General features: G+C 56.8%; 1 protein-coding gene across 3 annotated transcripts; it reads left to right on the forward strand.

Moving 5' to 3' along the window:
• The first annotated feature begins 386 nt into the window (after window positions 1-386).
• RAB35 (RAB35, member RAS oncogene family) lies at window positions 387-16,721 on the forward strand. Of its 3 annotated transcripts, XM_036449185.2 has the most exons (6): window positions 415-634; window positions 5,720-5,770; window positions 8,909-9,032; window positions 13,113-13,237; window positions 13,328-13,452; window positions 14,638-16,721. In XM_036449185.2, the coding sequence occupies exons 1-6, from the start codon at window positions 583-585 to the stop codon at window positions 14,764-14,766; spliced, it is 606 nt and encodes a 201-aa protein (XP_036305078.1). In that variant the 5' UTR covers window positions 415-582; the 3' UTR covers window positions 14,767-16,721. The 3 variants fall into 3 exon arrangements, with proteins under 3 accessions (XP_036305080.1, XP_036305079.1, XP_036305078.1); XM_036449187.2 differs by lacking the exon at window positions 13,328-13,452 and having other exon boundaries at window positions 387-634; window positions 14,638-14,744; XM_036449186.2 differs by lacking the exon at window positions 5,720-5,770 and having other exon boundaries at window positions 413-634.
• Window positions 16,722-16,777: the final 56 nt, after the last annotated feature.

A 16,777-nucleotide genomic window follows, 5' to 3' on the forward strand; every position in this document is an offset into this window, starting at 1 on the left:
GGGGGCGGCGTCCGTGCAGAGGGGGGCGGAGTGTCCGAGTCCGGGTGAGCCCCGCTCGCGCGGTCCCTGCGAGCCTGTCTTTTCCTCTCCGCGGGTTGCAGGGCCGGAAGTTGAAGGAGCCGGTCCGTCCCGGGCCACGGCAGGGCTTCTCCGGCATTCTCGGCTTCTTTCCGTTCGGGCCTGACAGCAGCTCATCTTTTCGAGCCCAAAGGGCCGCGAGCCGCCGCAGCGCCGCCCGCCTAGAAGCGGGCGAGCCGGTCCGCGCCGGCGGGACGGCCAGCGCGCATGCGCGGTGCGCGAGCGCGGCGAGGGCGCGGCCGGCCGGCGCTGCGGCTGCGCACAGGCGGCGCCGGGCGCTGCGCCTGCGCAGTGGCGGGGTGGGGCGGGAAGGAGAGAGGCGGCGGCTGCGGCGGCGGCGGCTGCTGAAGAGGAGGAGGAGGGGGAGCGGAGGGAGGTGTTTCTGTCAGTTCCGGCTGTTTGTTCGGGAAGTGGATCCGCCGCTGCCGGAGCAGCCCGGAGGGAGCTGCGGTTCGCGAGGCCAGCACCGACCCCGCCTGCCTGCCCGCGCCTCCCGCGCCCGCCATGGCCCGGGACTACGACCACCTCTTCAAGCTGCTCATCATCGGCGACAGCGGTGAGGGCCGAGGCGGCCGGAGGCGGCGTGGGCCCTGCCGGGCGCGGCCCGCGGGGGCCTTGGGGCGGCAGACGGGCGGAGAGCTGCCGGCCGCGCGGGGCGGGGCTGCCGGCGGTCGCGGGCCCAGGGGTGCGCCGAGGGGCTGGGGCCGCGCCGAGGAGCGGTTGGGGGCCCGGCTGCGGGGCGGAGGAGCCGGGCGAGCAGGGGTCGGGGCTGGGGCGGCCGGTCCACTCCCCGCGCCCGCCGCTGCCTCACGTGTGACCTTGGTCAAGTCGCGCGATCTCTGGAGTTGGAGAGACCTGGGTTCGAGTGCCGGGACGACCAGCTTCCTCGGTCTGTGACCTTGGGCAAGTTGTTTCGCGTTTCTGAGCCTCAGTGTCTTCCGCTGAGAAGTGGGGACTTGCCTCGCCGGGTGGCGTGAGCCTGCGATGAGACAAAGCTGGGAGAGTGCTTGGTCCCCACCTGGCGCAGAGGTTTTCTGTGGGCATGGCTGTCAGTTTCTTCCCCTGCGAAGTGGGCATGTTCCTGCTTCCGGGGCTCCTGCCTCCCGGGGCTCCTGCCTCCCCGGGCTCCTGTCTGCCGGGGCTCCTGCCCCCCCGGGCTCCTGTCTCCCCGGGCTCCTGTCTCCCGGGGCTCCTGCGAGGTGTAGAAGGTGAGGCAGGTGAAGCACTTCGCACAGGGCCCGGCCCATTCCTGCCCAGGTGCTGTTGCCCTGTCTCCCTGTGGTTCCGGTTCCTCATCTGTGAAATGGAATAATAGGGTTGCTGTCACCGGGCTGTTGGGTGTTGGGTGAGGTAACGCGCAAGGTGAGTGTCAGTATGTGTTTGCTTTTCGGTGCTGGATGTGTATGGACGGGCACCGGAGGTGCAGCCAGAATTACAGAGCTCCAGCTCAGCGCACTGCAGCCTCTCTGTGCCGATGCGCGCCTGGCGCCCAGTAGGTGCCTAACGCATGGTTGTTGAATGAATATTCAGTGTCCTGATAAGCATTAGGCTGGTTTCTGGGAAAGGGTGGAGGGTTTAGAGGTGTTTGGAGTGTGGCAGGTACGCAGGTTTCTGGGGTGACCGAGAGGTGAGGGAGGCAGGCCTCAGGAGGTTTATAACTGAGGCGCCGGGGTTATATGATGAGGAAGGAGACCGGGGAGCACCCGATTTTATAGACCAGACCAGACCTGAGTTGAATGTGGGCAAGGGAGGGTCATGTGACTAGCGGTGGTGGAGCCCATGGATTGTAAAGGAAAGGGAACCAAATCAGAGGGATGCCAGCCTGATGATGTAGGCGTGATGGGTCAGAGCTGGGCCAGGGAAGTGGGTGGGTTTTGGTCTCCTGTGGAGCTGGATTGGGATGTGGTTGGTGGTTGGGATCAGGTGAAAGATGGCTGAGGTTTCCGTGGTTACTGGCAGAAGGGAGAGGTAAGAGGAAAAATTAGGGATGAAGAGTAGCTGTGGTTGGGGAAGGAGTTAGAAAGGAGGAGGCTGTGGTTTGAATAAAAGAAAACCAGACAAGCTGTGTAGACTTGCTTGTGGAGATGGCCGCCAGCATCCTCCGGGTCCCAGGGGCTTGTGCCGTTAACAGGATTTCAGTTTAGTCTGGGTTCTGGTTCGGAGGGGCTGGCCCAGCGTGAGTGCTCTCTTCAGGAGTTAAAGTAGCTCACCTTGGTCAGGGGTTCCTCTCCCGCTACAAGACAGCTAGAGCCTGTGTTGGTACCCGAAAATGAAAAGCATAAGCTCAGCAAGAAGACATGGCTTGTTCTCTTCTTTGTCAATCCCAGGGGATGGTTGGCCCCCTTCACAGTACATCTGCATGGCGTATTGACTTTTCACTCAGAAGTCAGGTGTTGGAGAAGCTCACTGGCTCCTAGTTCAGTGTGTAGAGGACTGTGTTGTGTAGAGAAGACAGATGCTTTGCAGCTTAATTTCTCCTGACAGTGAGCTGATACTCAAAGCCAAATGCTTAGGAGACTGGGAGAAGGTCGCCATGGAAGTTCAAACTAATCTTTGGCAGCTGAGCAAGGAGACGAGCATCATGTGCTGGCCTGACCTGGGCTCCTGTGTGGGTGCTTCCTTAAGGCTTACCAATAACGTCAGACACTCGCCCCTCGGCTTCTCCCCTGGGCCTGTGTAGTTTGTCAGAAAAGCAAACTATGGCTCAGAGGAGTTGACTGACTTGCCCAGAGCCACACAGCTCATCAGAGGCAAAGCCGAGAGTTAACACACATGGATTCACGTGTGAGCAGCTGGTCCCTGGCCTGGCAAACAGTGGGCCCTTGGTGAATGTTAGTTTCTTCATAAATCTAGAGTTCTTCTTCCCACTCTGCCAGATTGTACATGCTCCTAGAACTCATTCTGTCAGCTCTGCAGCTCTTCCTTATGCCCAAGGTTCTTCCTCTCTCTCATGCTCCAACATTGTGTAAGCGTCTCATCTGATCCATGAGCAGCTGGAGACGGGCGGTGGTCCGAGAGCTGGTTAGAGCCTTTCACTTTACACATGTGTGAGCTGAGGCTTGCAGAGGGGAAGTGGCTTGTCGGAGGTAATCCAGTGAATTAGTTACTGAGCCCGGTTTGCAATCGAGAACACTTTACTTGAAGGTCTAAAGGTCTTCAACAGTCTAGAACCGAAGCCAAGAGGAGTGAAGGAACCATAGCCCCAGGGAGGAGCAGGGCTGAGGGCGGGGACTTCTGTGGAGGCTTTTTGAGGGTCGGAGCATCTGTGTAGCCCAGAAGGCAGAAAGCAAGGGAGAGAGGGGGTGTGCTGCAGGGAGACGGTGATGACAGAGTGGTGTGTGAAGTCTTTGCAGAATAACTCTGCCTCCTGGCTACCAAGAGGCATCGAGTGCCGCCTCTGCTCTTGCTGGGTAAAGGATGATGGGGCTGGACGTGTGGGGTTTCATACTCGGTACGGCCCTTGGAACCTGTTGACTTCAGCTGTGGTGAAGGTGGATTGGGACTTGTCACTTCCTCCCATAGGCCAGTGCTCTGGGTGAATGGTAGCAGCGAGCTTTCCCAGAGAAGCCTCTTCCCGGGTTATTTGGGAGGTGGCATTTCTGCGGGTGGGTGTCTGTTCCATTTGAAGGGAAGAGCAATGCTGGAGGCTGGTGTCAGGCCCAGCCTTGAGGCTCGGGAGCTGTTGGTGTGGTGACCGTGGCGGTCTTCCTGCAGACTGGTGGCTTTCAGAGGCTCTGCAGAGGAGCTGGGGGAGTGAAGGGGACCCAGGAGGCCATGCAGGAGGGAGCGCTGCTGCTTCGCAGAGAGCACCTCCCTTATCTGTTGTGGATCTAAGGATCCTGCCACCCCTCAAAGTTTGAAAAGCACTGCTTTGGCTCCTAGTGATGCTGCAGTCAGCATTCAATAGCACAGCTGTCAGTGTGATTGCCATCCATTTCGTCATAAATCATTGCACAGTGTTTTGTTGGCAACTACTAAGTGCTGGGCCTGGCTTCCAGCATGTTAACTGTCCGGGTAGGTGAGGTGAGATTGCCTTCCTGGAGGAACTCACAGCCTGGTTGCCCAGACACAGCTTTTAGCTGAGTAAGTGGACCCAGAAGTCTCCAGGAGGAAGCAGAGGAGCAGGCAGGACCGATGGGGCGTTGGCATTGGACAGCACTGGGAGGGACCCAGCCCAGGACTTGGGCTCTCCTTGGCTCAGCAGGAAGCCTGGTAGAGGCAGCAATGAGGAAGTGGCTCTGAGCAAGAGCGCTGCAGGCATGGGCTGAGCAGCAGGTGCCATGGGCACAGCACCCCCAGCCTGCCTTTGGGAAGGTCAGACCCAGGTTTACCGTGAGACGTTCTCCTGGGTCTCCCTGGACAGAGTACTCGCCTGGAGAAGCTCCAGACATATCATCCAAGAGGACTGCTCCGAGGGGATTTCTGGGTTAGTTAGGCACAGTGGGGCTGGGGCGGAGGTAGCTGAGGAGCTGATGAATGCTATGAGTCCTCCCTCCAAATATGCACATAGACTCCAAATTTGCACTTAGTTGTGGGGGTTTCTGAGACCCTGAGCTAAGTTCTCTTCCCATCTAGTTTTGATAGCGCTGCTGCTAAAAGTCAACCAGAAGTGAGATGCAGGAGCCTCTTTGGGGTCTTTGTTTTAACTTCCTGAAACAGATGCAGCAAGACTCCCCAAGCAGAATGTATCGGAAAGAGCTTTAGAGCTCCCGAGTAGACAGCTCTGGATTCAGATCTCAGCTCACACTTCCTGCCGAGGCCCTAGGCCAGCTGCCTAGCTTGTTGGAGTCTCAGTTGCCATATCCTGATCTTAATAGATGCAGCTGGAGTCATAGGAGCATCAGAGTGCCCCACACAGCTCTCTGCATGCTGATTTTTTCCTTCTGTGGCCAGTTGGCCTAGCTGGCCTTAGGGGGGGCGGGGGGGCGGGGAGGGACACGGGACAGGTTGTACCTGGAGGCTGAGGTAAAGGGAGGCCAAGCTTACGAGGGTTCCACCTGTCTGGGAACAAGTGTGCCCGCAGATGCGCGGCAGGTGAAATGCTTTGTGCCATGGGAGCTGCTGGGCTGATAGGTGTATGGCAGACACCCCTCTCCCCTGCCCAGCTGACTGACATAACTGGGTAAGATGGCTGCAGTTGGTTAGAGTTGTCTGGGCCTCAGTTTCCACACCTGCAGAATAGACCCAGTGATCTCAAGGGTTCTTTGCAGCCCTGCAGGTCCTGTCTCACGCCGCACACAGTCAAGCCCCACACATGGTGTGCAGTTTTCTAGGGACCACCCTTCAGACGCACTTTGGGGCCAGTTTCATTTGGTGACTTTCCCTGCTTTATTTCTGTCATCTGGCAACTTCCTCTGAGTTGCTGGGGCTAGCCCTCCGCACAGGACCTGGGCGCGAGGCCCTTTCTCATTTCTCCCCTGGGCTCCGGGGCAGCTGTCTTCACTAGGACTGAGAAGATCAGAAATTGAGTGGGGAGGTGCTCGTGGTGTGTGGCTGCTTCAGATCAAAAGCAGCACTGAGGAGGGAGCTCAGTCCACTGCGTTTAAAACGTAGGACCTGGGTGTCCTCTCCCCGCAGCAGGAAGGCCTGGGTGAGGGGCGGGACCCAGGCTGCCGCTCATCTCCTGCTCTCTCTCTTGCAGGTGTGGGAAAGAGCAGTTTACTCTTACGTTTTGCCGACAACACTTTCTCAGGTGAGTGTGCCCCCGAGGTGCTGCTGAGGTGTTTCAGTTTTGAAATCCCTTTGCCTGGCGCCAGGACACCTGCCTCTGCCTCATGTCGCAAACCTTGTCAGTGCGATTGCAGGCTGAGGACGGAGAAGCAGAGGGAGGCACAGGTTAGAAGTCTCTGCGTCAGGCTTCATTTGTCTGGTTCAAAAATAAAAAATAAAAAAAATCCTTTTCAGGCCCATATTTTGGCCACCTGGGTCTATTTGTGCCCAATATTTAAAAAAGAAAAAAAACACAGTTAAAAAATATTGCAAGTTAGTACATGCCTGTGTAAAATTTTAAACAGAGACTCACTAGTGGAAAATGAAAGCTGTCCTTTTACCTACCCGCTCTGGTGCCCTGGGAGCCTCTGTTCAGCATTGTCCATCTGTCCGACTTTTCTTCACTCCGCATGCGGGGTCAGCGACTCGACTCGCCTCCCCTCGTGTGTCAAGGGTCACTCCCCCAGAGCACATGAGACCTCTGGTTCTTAGGAACGGCTCAGAATTGCTCAGGATTTCCCCTGGCTGCGGATGGATGCACATGGCTCACCTTGGTGTGCTCTGCCTGGTAGCTTCTGGTCTCAGCGATGTGCATTTCTTGGCCGGACTTTGTCTCTTCTTGCACAGAAGAGCAGCCATGAGGGCGGGGCTTGTGCATTTAACTTTTCACAGTGCCCTGAACTGAGCTTTCAGAGCTGACACTACCATTGAAGGGTTTATTTATATTATTTTATATATATATATATATCAAGAGAGGAAGGGAGAGGGATAGATAGAAACATGGATGATGACTAAGAGTCATGGATCGGCTGCCTCCTGCATGCCCCACTCTGGGGACCGAGCCGCAACCTGGGCCTGTGCCCTGATTGGGAATCGAACTCTGATCTGGTTCACGGTCAACACGCAACCACTGAGCAGCACCAGCTGGGCATGGAGAGTATAAAGGGCCCATCAATGCTAGGTCTTGGATAGTCTTCATTTTTGCTAAACTGATCAGCAGAAAGTGCTCTCTGGTTTAAGTTTGTGTTTCCCAGACACTGGGGAAGTGGGTGTGCCTGTGAATAAGGTTCATGTAGACTTCGGGCTGGCTTGGCTCTCTCTGATCAGGGATGAAGTGTGACTGTCTTGTAGGGAATTCCCTAGGATGTGGTTAAGGGATGAGCTAAAACTAGGAAGTGATTACATGGCTCCCGCCTCTCTTGGTGAAGTGGCTTCTCCCAGCAGGCATCCTGCAGAGCGCTGTGGTGTGATGTGGAAAGAGCTGCCTGTGTGACCATGAGCCTAAGTCTCACTCATCGTCCGTGGGGCTGGTGACCGTCCTTCCCCAGGGGTTGCTGTGAGGGTCCCTGTGACCCTGCAGGTCAGAGTGCCCTGGTCTCGGGAATCTTTCAGTGCCTCCCAGTGGTTTGTTATTGCTTCTTCAGGAATGGTCACTTAAGGAGCAGCTCATCACTAGGCTGAAAAAGACTCACTTTCCTCATGACCTGGACCTTCTGATTCCCCATCCTCATGGCTTCCACTCCTGGAGGGCTCTCTTTTGCTCTCTCACTCCTCTTCCCATTTCTACTACCAGCATCTAGTTAGTTTTAGCCGGAAGCATTTCAGCAGCTCCTCCCTATCCCCTGTCAAACTGCTGGATTTATCTAGCTGGTACATGGCTCTGCCAGGGGTGTGCCTCTGCTTCAAACCTCAGTGGGCCTCTCTTACGTGAGCAGAGTTTAGGGCAAGTTTCTCCACCCCAGAACTGTTCCCACTCTGGGCCTGTGATTCTGTGTGGTGGGGGCTGTTCCGTAAAGGATGTGAGCAGAATCCCTGGGCTCCACTCACCGGTAACATTGGCCCTTCCCCCACTTTGACAACCAGAAATGTCTCCAGACCTTGCTCATGTCCTCTGCGGACACGGTCTTCCCGCTGAAAACCTCTGCTCTTCATAATCTGTGTTCAGCTCACCTTCCCAGCTTTCTGGCTCCTCTGATTGTTCATTCTTTTGCTGTTTCCCAAGCTCCCTCGCTTACTCATTCATTCAGCTGCCAGCTGCTGGTTGATTGCCTGCAGCAGTAGGTGCTGGGTCACACTCCTTGGCTCATCAGAGCCCGCAGAGTGCCCAGTGCCCGGAATGCCAGGCTGGCTGGTTTCTGAACGTTCTCTCTCAGGGTTTTGCCTCTGGGTGGGGTGTGTGTGTGTGTGTGTGTGCGCGTCCCGACCTAATCTCAACCTTTGTCATTTTACTTATTCTTTCAAGCTCGAATGTGACTTCTTCCCCAAAGCCTTCCTTGATCTCCACCCCACCTTGAACTTTGACCTTTCCTCTAGACTTTTGATACTTTATAGAGTCAGTTGTGTGTTTGTCCTGTCTGCAGCACTCACTGTGCTATACTGTAAGCTCCAATTGGAGTGAAAACAGGTCTTAGCATTCGGGCCTTTGTAAGCCTGGACAAAACTGTTACATTGGCCAGAAACTCTCTTCCTCTCCATCTCTCACTCAGATGCAAGGAGAGCTGTTTCTAACGCAGCTCATACTCTGGTTAAAACCTTCCGCGCCTTCCCGTCACACACAGAAAGCCCGAGCTCTCCGAATGGTGCAGATGCCCCGAGACCAGCGCTTGGCACCCCCTCCCTCCCTGACTCGGCTCTGTGCTTGACCTTACGTGACCCCTCTACCTCCACTGCTATTTTTGCTACTGTCTCCTCTGCCTCAAACATTGTTTTTCAAATTGCAGGTCATGACTTGTGTGTTAGGAAGTTAATTTGTGGGTTTTTAAAAACATTTGGAACAGAACAGAAAAAAATAAAGGGCATGATAGGCCTTCCACTATTCTCAGGCCATAGCTAACAGCTGGCCACTCTGATTAGAGGAGCCTGGCCCTCCCAGTCAGCTCTGGTTTTATTCCTTTGGCACTGGTTTCATCACTGTGACATTGTCTTTGTTTTCTCTCTCTCGTGGTGTCCTGTCTGGTGCCCTCACCTTGACTGTGGGGTCCATGGAGCTCCATCACGCCAGGGACCGTGTCTTTCTTATTCAGAACTATGTCCCTGGGACCTCGGTTGTGCTGGGCCCAGGGTGAGGGCACTGTGGTCTGACTGGGGCACCTGTGGACCTTGCTAATGTGTGTGCTTGCAGGCAGCTACATCACCACGATCGGAGTGGATTTCAAGATTCGGACCGTGGAGATCAATGGGGAGAAAGTGAAGCTGCAGATCTGGGACACAGCTGGGCAGGAGCGCTTCCGCACCATCACCTCCACGTGAGTCAGGGCGCCTGCCCCCTTCTGCCCCCATCTGCCCCCATCTGCCCCCTTCTGCCCCCTCGTCGCCGACAGTGGCCACAGTGGAGTAACCAGCCCAGGTCAGGGTGGAAATGTCACGGGTGGGTCCTGGACGGTCAGGAGGGGAGCTCCTTGCAGGCCACAGTCAGAGGTGTGAAGCTGATGTGAGAGGAGGAGGAGATGAGAGATGGCTGCTGCTGTGGGTGGGCAGCGGCTGAGTGCATGGCTCTGGGTTTGGCCGGCGGTACATGTCAGTCAGCAAACCCTCTGGCCTTTGGTCCCTTTGTCTGTGAATAGAGGACTGCTCCTGGCTTCACCTGGTGGTCAAACACTTGCTGGGTTGTCAGCTGTGCATTTGCCCACCACACACCCTGCTCTGGGAGCTGGCTGCTCTGTGGGGACGGGTGGCGGGGCGCTGGTGCAGAGGCCATTACTTGGCTTCCCCAAAGCTGGTTCCTGGGAACCCGGCTCACCCAGTGGGTGCAGCAGCACCTTTGTGACTCTTAGCTGCCAGTAGGCGGAGAACCCCGCTGGAGCGCGACCTGGAAGCCTGTGGAGGGGCCGTTGGTTCTTAGGTGTAAATGGAACAGGTTCCAGGAAAGAGCAGGGCTTTGAAGGCAGATGATACTTAAAAAAAATAAAAAAAAAAATTATGAACCAAGTATGTTTGTTTTTAATATTTTTATTTATTTTAGAGAGGGAGAGGGAGAAACATTAATGATGAGAGGGACTCATTGATTGGCTTTCTCCTGCACACCCCCTGCTGGGGATCAAGCCCACAACCTGGGCATGTGCTCGGAATCGAACCTGGGACCCTTCAGCCCCCAGGCCTACGCTCTATCCACTGAGCCAAACCAGCTAGGGCAATGGTTCAGAATTTACATTTTTGTTCGCTGTGACGGAGGGTAAGCTGCCTGAATGTTGTGTTGCGGTTTCTCACAGGGTTTGTTTACCTTGAGGCTTTGCTTTGATGCGGAGTCCTGTGTGCCTGGGAGTCTGGGCTTGGGCTTCATGAGCGTGTCAGTGAGCCTTCTGGAAGGCAGGCAGTGCTGCTGTTCCCCCTGGACAGACGCGGGAACTCCCGAGAGGGTCCTGTTCCCGCGGGCGGCAGAGCGGGCTGCACCCGGCGGAGTACGTGCCGGAGCAGGAGCCGGTGTCCGGCCGCGGGAGTTGCTCTTTGGTGGCCTCTCTGTTGTCTGCCCCAGGAGCCCTGTGGGGGGCTTTGGGGAGGAGGTGAGGAAGTCCTCCGGCCAGAGATGCCTTTCCTCCCTTCAGCATGCTGGCCGCAGGACCTTCGAGGGAGTAAAGGATGCTGGCTGGGTAGCCTGCACAAGGGGCTGGGTCCTGAGCAGTGGTGCTGGGGGTGTGTGTCTGTCACGGGGCTAGCTCTGTAGGGAGCACCTGTGTACTGTGGTCCGAGAAGCCCAGCCCCATGGGTCCTGGCCCGGGGTCTGCCCAGTGCCGCTTCCTTGCTCCTTGCCGATGAGTTACCTGGGCCTCTGGTGTCTCAGTGCCTATTTGCGAGGCCCTGAGGAGGGCACTGGGGTCAGAGGTTCCTTGGGGAGGGAGGGTGGGTTCCTTCAGGTGGCCAGTGTGTCCAGGCTCAAACAAGACCAAGACATCATGGTCAGACCAAGGCACTGACCCCAGCTGGCCTGCCCTGGGGCTGAGACTGCCATAAAGGGCATTACTTCATTTCACTTAATCCTGATATAAAAAGAGTCCTGTGATTACCTCCATTTTATTAACAAAAAAGTGAGGCCCAGCTTGGTTGGTCAGTCAGGAGTTGAACTGAGGTCTGATAGCAAGGCTCTTGCCTTTAACCAGTCCATAGTCCTGCTCTGCTGACCCCTCACCCCCAGGGACTGGGACGTGGCAGATGCTGTAGTGCTTCCTGTGGGTTAAAGCCGGTCAGGAACTCAGGGCGGCCGAGGTTATTGGGCCTGTGGCCGTGACACATGCTTCGGGCAGGGCGGTGGCCCTGGGGTGCCCTGCCCCTCCCCTGACCACCAGATTCTCTCGGGGCAGGTGGGAGGGGCGCCCAGCTCCTCATTCTGTTGGGGTGACAGTTCCTTAGCTGCCTGAGCGCAGTGTGTTTCAGGTGCTCGAGAAGGGGCAGCACTGCACCCTGTACTGTGACACTGGCCTGGCCCCTGCTGGCGTCCTGTGTGCCGAGGGAGGCTGAGGAGAGCTCCGTCTGGGGTCCCTGCTGTGCCTCTCATGAGGCGGGGGCTCTGCAGGCCATGCCGAGGGCCCGGTGTGGTGGCCGCTGCTGAGGAGGAAGGGCACGGGCAGAGGTTGGGAGCTTGTTCTCTCAGGGATCAGGTCGGGCACAATAGTGTGGCCTTTCTGATTCAGGGCATTAAAAGAGAAACTAAGATCACACCCTGTTAGCCTGCCAAGGAGGAGTCCTATTGTCACCCTCTCTTGGTAGCTGGGTTTTGCTGACCAAGAGGTGTGGCTGTGGGGTGTGGGGATGAGATGAGAGGGGGAGGGAAGTGACGATTTCTGGCCCTGGAGGGAGATCCAGGTGCCCTGACTTTGGGATGTGACTCCAGGCAGGTCACTCGGCCTCATGTCCTCACTGGTCAGACGGCACCCGCCCTGCCATACAGGCTGCTGCAGGTTAAGTGGGTAGTGGAGATAAAGCGCCAGGCGGCGGGCCTGGTACAGAGCTAAATTGTGGTGAGTGAAGTGATTACTGATGGCGGTGGTAACAGGTACCCAAGGCATGGCACCCTCCTGGCCAGAGCTTTGAGTCTGTTTCTGATAAAGGCCTTCACTGGGCCCCAGAGGGGCTTTGTGGTGGGACTGGGCTGGGGCCGTGGCTAGTTCTTGGCACCTTCAATAGTCTCAGCAAAGGAGAGTTTGAAATACATTCCACTCTGCACACTTCGCTGGCCGGGGACAGTGTTCTCTTCCTGCACTTGTTGCTGCTCAGAGGGGTGTCCACAAAGCCAAATTGCTAATAACCTGGCACTCTCGGCAGCACCTGCTGGGGGCAGAGGACAGGGCTGGTTCGGAGGGCACAGTACCTAAATGGCTCCCCAAGGCAGTGGATGGCAGAGCTGTGGGCACTGGTACCTCGTTCTCAGAATGCCCTGGTAGTGAGTCTGCCGCTCTGAGTGGTTACAGCATTGGGCAGGCGAGTCCCCGGCTGCTGGGTCCGGGAAGGCTCTCCAGGGAAGCGGATGTGTGAGGCCTTGTCCTCCTCTTCCTCCATCTGGCCTGAACCACGGGAATGAATGGAGACATGGTGTCTGGAGGCGAACGCTTATCCCTCCTGTCCCCCAGACCTTCTAGCTCAGTGGTCGCCAACCTTTGGACAGTTGGCGACTGCTGTTCTAGCTGACCTCAGGCTGCGGGGTCTGTACGTTTGGTGGTGGCATACGTGAGAAACCTTCTCCCCAACACTCCCTGCATGCCATGCCATACTGTGTTCCGTGCTCACCCTGCCCCGGCATGGATGAGAGGCAGGATGCAAGGTGCCCCGTCTCCTGGGGGTTGCAGACTTTGGCAGATTTCACAAATGGCACATCTTGGAATGGCATTTTACTAAAATTTGAGAGAAAATTTTTTGAATGTTAAAACAAGGGTAGTGAGCCCTGGCTGGTGGATAAGCATTGGCCTGCACACCAAAGGGTGGCATCGATGCCCAGGCGAGGGCATGTATCTGGGCTGCAGGTTTGATCTCCCGGCTCTGGTCAGGTGCGTGTGGGAGGCAACCAATCGACGTGTCTCTCTCCCCCTCTCCCTTCCACTCTCTTTAAAAATCAATGGGAAAAATGTCCTGTGGTAAAGATTAACCAAAAACACACACCAAGGATAGTGATATATGATGTCAGGTGCAAACCTTGCCTGAATTTTAAAAATAAAACGAGGACCTCAGACGTTTCAAGCTAGTGGCCGATGCCGAGCAGTGCAGGCCGGGCCGGCAGGGCCAGGCGGGGGGCCTCTGGGTGTCTTGTTGGAAGGGCTTTGCCTCCTTCCAGCCAATCTCCAAGTGGGCAGGCAGGTCCTGTGTGGGCTGAAGCTTTGACATAGACCCTGGCCCTACAGGTATTATCGGGGGACCCACGGGGTCATCGTGGTTTATGACGTCACCAGCGCCGAGTCCTTCGTCAACGTCAAACGGTGGCTTCACGAAATTAACCAGAACTGTGACGATGTGTGCCGAATACTAGGTGAGATGGGGCTCCCTGCAGTGGGGACCGTGGGATGGAGGGCGCCAGGGCTGCTCCTGCAGGACCAGCTGACTTTGCTTTGCCTTAAAGTGGGGAATAAGAATGATGACCCTGAGCGGAAGGTGGTGGAAACAGAAGATGCCTACAAATTCGCCGGGCAGATGGGGATCCAGTTGTTTGAGACCAGTGCCAAGGAGAATGTCAACGTGGAAGAGGTGAGCCCTGGGTCGGAGCAGGGCCAGGGAGGGAGCGGGCCCAGCTCTGCTGCACCACAGCCTGCTCCTCCCCCCGCCAGCCTGCTGCGGGCACCAGGTGGCTGACAGAACATGTCATAGTAGCTGCCAGGCCTTTAAAGTCCGAGCTCAGTCTGAACAGTCCTCTCAGGTAGACTGTTCCGTTTCACATGGGAAACGGAGGCTCCAACTAAAGGAACAGTGCCCAGCTCGTTAGAGGCTAAGTCAAGCTTAGACCGGTCTGCACCACAGCCATGCAGTGTCACTCAGTGCTCTGCCTCCCTCGCCCTGCCCCGGCCCACAGCTGTGCTCCTCCTGCTTTCGGGCTTTTCTGCAGCCTTGGCCTCCGGAGCTCCGGTGGCACCTGCTGTGGACACAGCCCTCCCAGAGCCTCCCACCCAGCAGCCCCGTCACTTCTGTGGGGCCTGCCAGGAAGTCTGGAGAGAGCGGGCTTTTGCCCCAAGCCCAGGCTGGCCACACTCGAGGCTTGGGGCGAGTTCTGTCCGTGGTGTGTGGAGTCCAGAGGCCCAGGAAGCTGGATCCCCACTGCCTCCTGGACACCCTGGGCCTCAGTCAGGCCAGGATCCCAGGCCGGGGCCTTTCCACGTGGAGCCTGTGGTGTGGGGCCTGGGTGACCTTGGGCGGAGCTTATTGCTCTAGGCTCCATGGTTCCTCTGTGGATCTGGGGGGAGTCCCTGGGGTTGTGAGGAAAAAGTGAAGCAAATTGTCAAGTGTTTGATGATACCGTGCCTGGTGGAGTGGAGGACAGGACTGCGGCTGGTAGGTGGTCCTAGGCTGGATGTGCTGAGAGCTGGCGCGGAGTGGGCAGGCTCTGGGCCCTCGAACCCGTCGCTAGTAGGGGCACCTTTGTCTGTCTTGTCCAGAGAGTCCAGCTGAAGGAAAGGGGTTCTTTCTCTTTAAAAGAAAGACTGGAAAATCCTGAGAGTGACTTCTCCAGGACACAGCTCATTGGGTTTTGATGTTCCTCTTTGACCTCTGCACGTCACCACCTCCTACAAGGGTGTGGGGAGACACAGACCAAAAAGTTCGAGTAGAAATAGAAAGCTGGGCCCTGGGCGATGGGGCGGGGCCTTGCTGGCCAGCAGCGGCAGCCGCAACGGCCTCCACACGAGGTCTGAGGCCGCCCTGCCTCCTTCATCCTCACAGATGTTCAACTGCATCACAGAGCTGGTCCTCCGAGCAAAAAAAGACAACTTAGCGAAACAGCAGCAGCAGCAACAGAACGACGTGGTGAAGCTCACGAGGAACAGTAAACGGAAGAAACGCTGCTGCTAATGCCTCGCAGCCCCTGCAGAGACTGCACTGCGGCCACTCCTGGCCCGAGGCCCACCGGGGTCCTCGGGGGACAGTCTGTTTCGTGCCGTTATTTAAGAATTCTCCACGTTTTTGTATCTGGAGGCGCCATCGGCACTTCCTCCCCTCCCCGAGTACCAAGGAGGTGTTGGACAACCCGCCCTTCCCTCTGGTGCCCTGCCCCCTGGCCGAGGCGCCGGGCCCAGCGAGGACGCTGCCAGCGAGCGGACTGATTAACCCGTTTGTACATAATGTATATGCTTTAATGGCCGTCTCACCCTCGTCCCGCTCTGACTGCCTCCCTAATGCCAGCCTGCTGCACCAGACCCCCTCCCCATCCCATCTTACCGCCAGCAGCTTCCCGAGGAGATGGGATCGAGTTCTAGCCACGTCTTTTGCCAACCTGGGCTGGTGGAGTGGGCTCACGTTCCTCACTCTCCTGCAGGCCACCGTTGACTTCTGTACCTGGCAGGTAGGGCCTCGCCCACGCCCCTGCCTTCTCCCTCCCCTCCCCCTAACTATCTGGTAGTTGGGAGCCTGGCCTTGATGTAGGCCTAGCGTTCCCATTAGAGGCCCTGCCCTCAGCTGGAAGGTTCCACAGGAGTCACTCCTGCCCTTTGGCCAACAGACTTCTTGTCCTGCCTTCTAGATGCCTCTAAGCTACAAACCCAGGGGAGCTGTGCTTCTATTTATACCAACCTGTTTCGGTTCCAGCAGAAAGACAGGGTGTGTTCACGCAGGAGCGGGCTTAGGAGCATTATTTTAACAGCTGAGAAAACGAAGCCACATCAAATGAATCACGTTCCTCACACTTCTTTCCTCTTCCTGAGGCAGCAAGAGCCGTGGCCTCCCGTTGGGCCCAGTGTTGGTAGGAAAAGCGAATGGCTTCCTGTCTTTGTGGGCCGGGCCCTTGGCAGAGCGTTGCTGACCTTTCTGACCTTTCTTGGTGGGAGAGACGGGGCCTCTGACCTCGTCTGTGCGGGTCCACGGCCCCCACTGCGCTCCTGGGTCTTCGCCGGGGGCGTGGGTGCTGCCGGACGGGGGATGCCGCCTCTCGCTGGCGGCTGTGCTGGTGCAAAGGCAGCAGAGGATTCCTTAGCAGGTGGGAAGGAATGGCAGCTGCGGCTGGGAGCCAGCCAGCTTGGACGACCCTGGTCCCTCGGAGGAAAAACCAGGGTTATCTACACTTGATTACTGTCCCCTTTCCTCCTCCTTGGGACACGTCATTCACCTTTCCCCTAAAAGGATCACGTAACCTGGGAATAATTTATTTCAACACCGTGGGGTGTTCTACTAGGTTCCCTTTCCTGGCGATTTCCAGGTGAAGCCCTGACTGGACAATCACATCACAGATCACACTGCAGATTTTCCTCGTTAACACTGCTGACGGGTTTTTAATCAAAACGTGGGGTTTCCTTTGACCTGCCTCCCCACTTCCCCAAACTGCCAAAACACTGGGCTCCGTGTGAAGCCTGCACTTGGAGCCGCAGGATGAGCTGGGGGCGTGCTTTGGCCCGGGAGGCGGTGCTGTGGAGGGTGGCCGATCATGGGTCCTGGGTGGGCAGCACACTCACTCCACTCTGAGCACGAAGGTGGTGCCATGTGGCAGTGCTTGCAAACTCAAGCAATAAGAGGAGGGGGTCCTGGAGGGGTCCAGCCCCGGCCGGAAACACTCATGGCTCTGGCAGCTGGATGTCCAGGCCCGGGTGGCGGGTGACTTTGGCGACTACTGTGCCTGTCCCGCGGAGTGGTGTTCGCATGAATGGGGGGTGGGGGTGGGGTGCTCACAGGGCTGGGCCGACGTCCTGGTGGACCTGATGCGAAATCCTGTCAAACAACAAAACTTTTAAATGGTTTGCTAGGATTATTTCTGTATTGAAAGTTTCTAATTATGCTTTTTTAAAAAAGTACTAAAAATAAAGGTTCAAGCTGCCAAATTTCCTTCGGGGCTGTTTCCTCTAGCTTCTCCCACCATTGTGTCCGCTCTGGTGGG

The sequence above is a fragment of the Pipistrellus kuhlii genome, unplaced genomic scaffold (genome assembly GCF_014108245.1).
Source record: "Pipistrellus kuhlii isolate mPipKuh1 unplaced genomic scaffold, mPipKuh1.p scaffold_m20_p_20, whole genome shotgun sequence".
NCBI classification, from domain to species: Eukaryota; Metazoa; Chordata; class Mammalia; order Chiroptera; family Vespertilionidae; genus Pipistrellus; species Pipistrellus kuhlii.

Excerpts from the sequence above, each read along its gene's own strand:
- RAB35 (XM_036449185.2), top strand. The coding sequence starts at position 583 with ATGGCCCGGGACTACGACCACCTCTTCAAGCTGCTCATCATCGGCGAC. Across the intron at positions 9,033-13,112 it reads TTCCGCACCATCACCTCCAC|GTATTATCGGGGGACCCACG; the intron begins GTGAGTCAGGGC and ends CTGGCCCTACAG. Across the intron at positions 13,238-13,327 it reads CGATGTGTGCCGAATACTAG|TGGGGAATAAGAATGATGAC; the intron begins GTGAGATGGGGC and ends TTTGCCTTAAAG.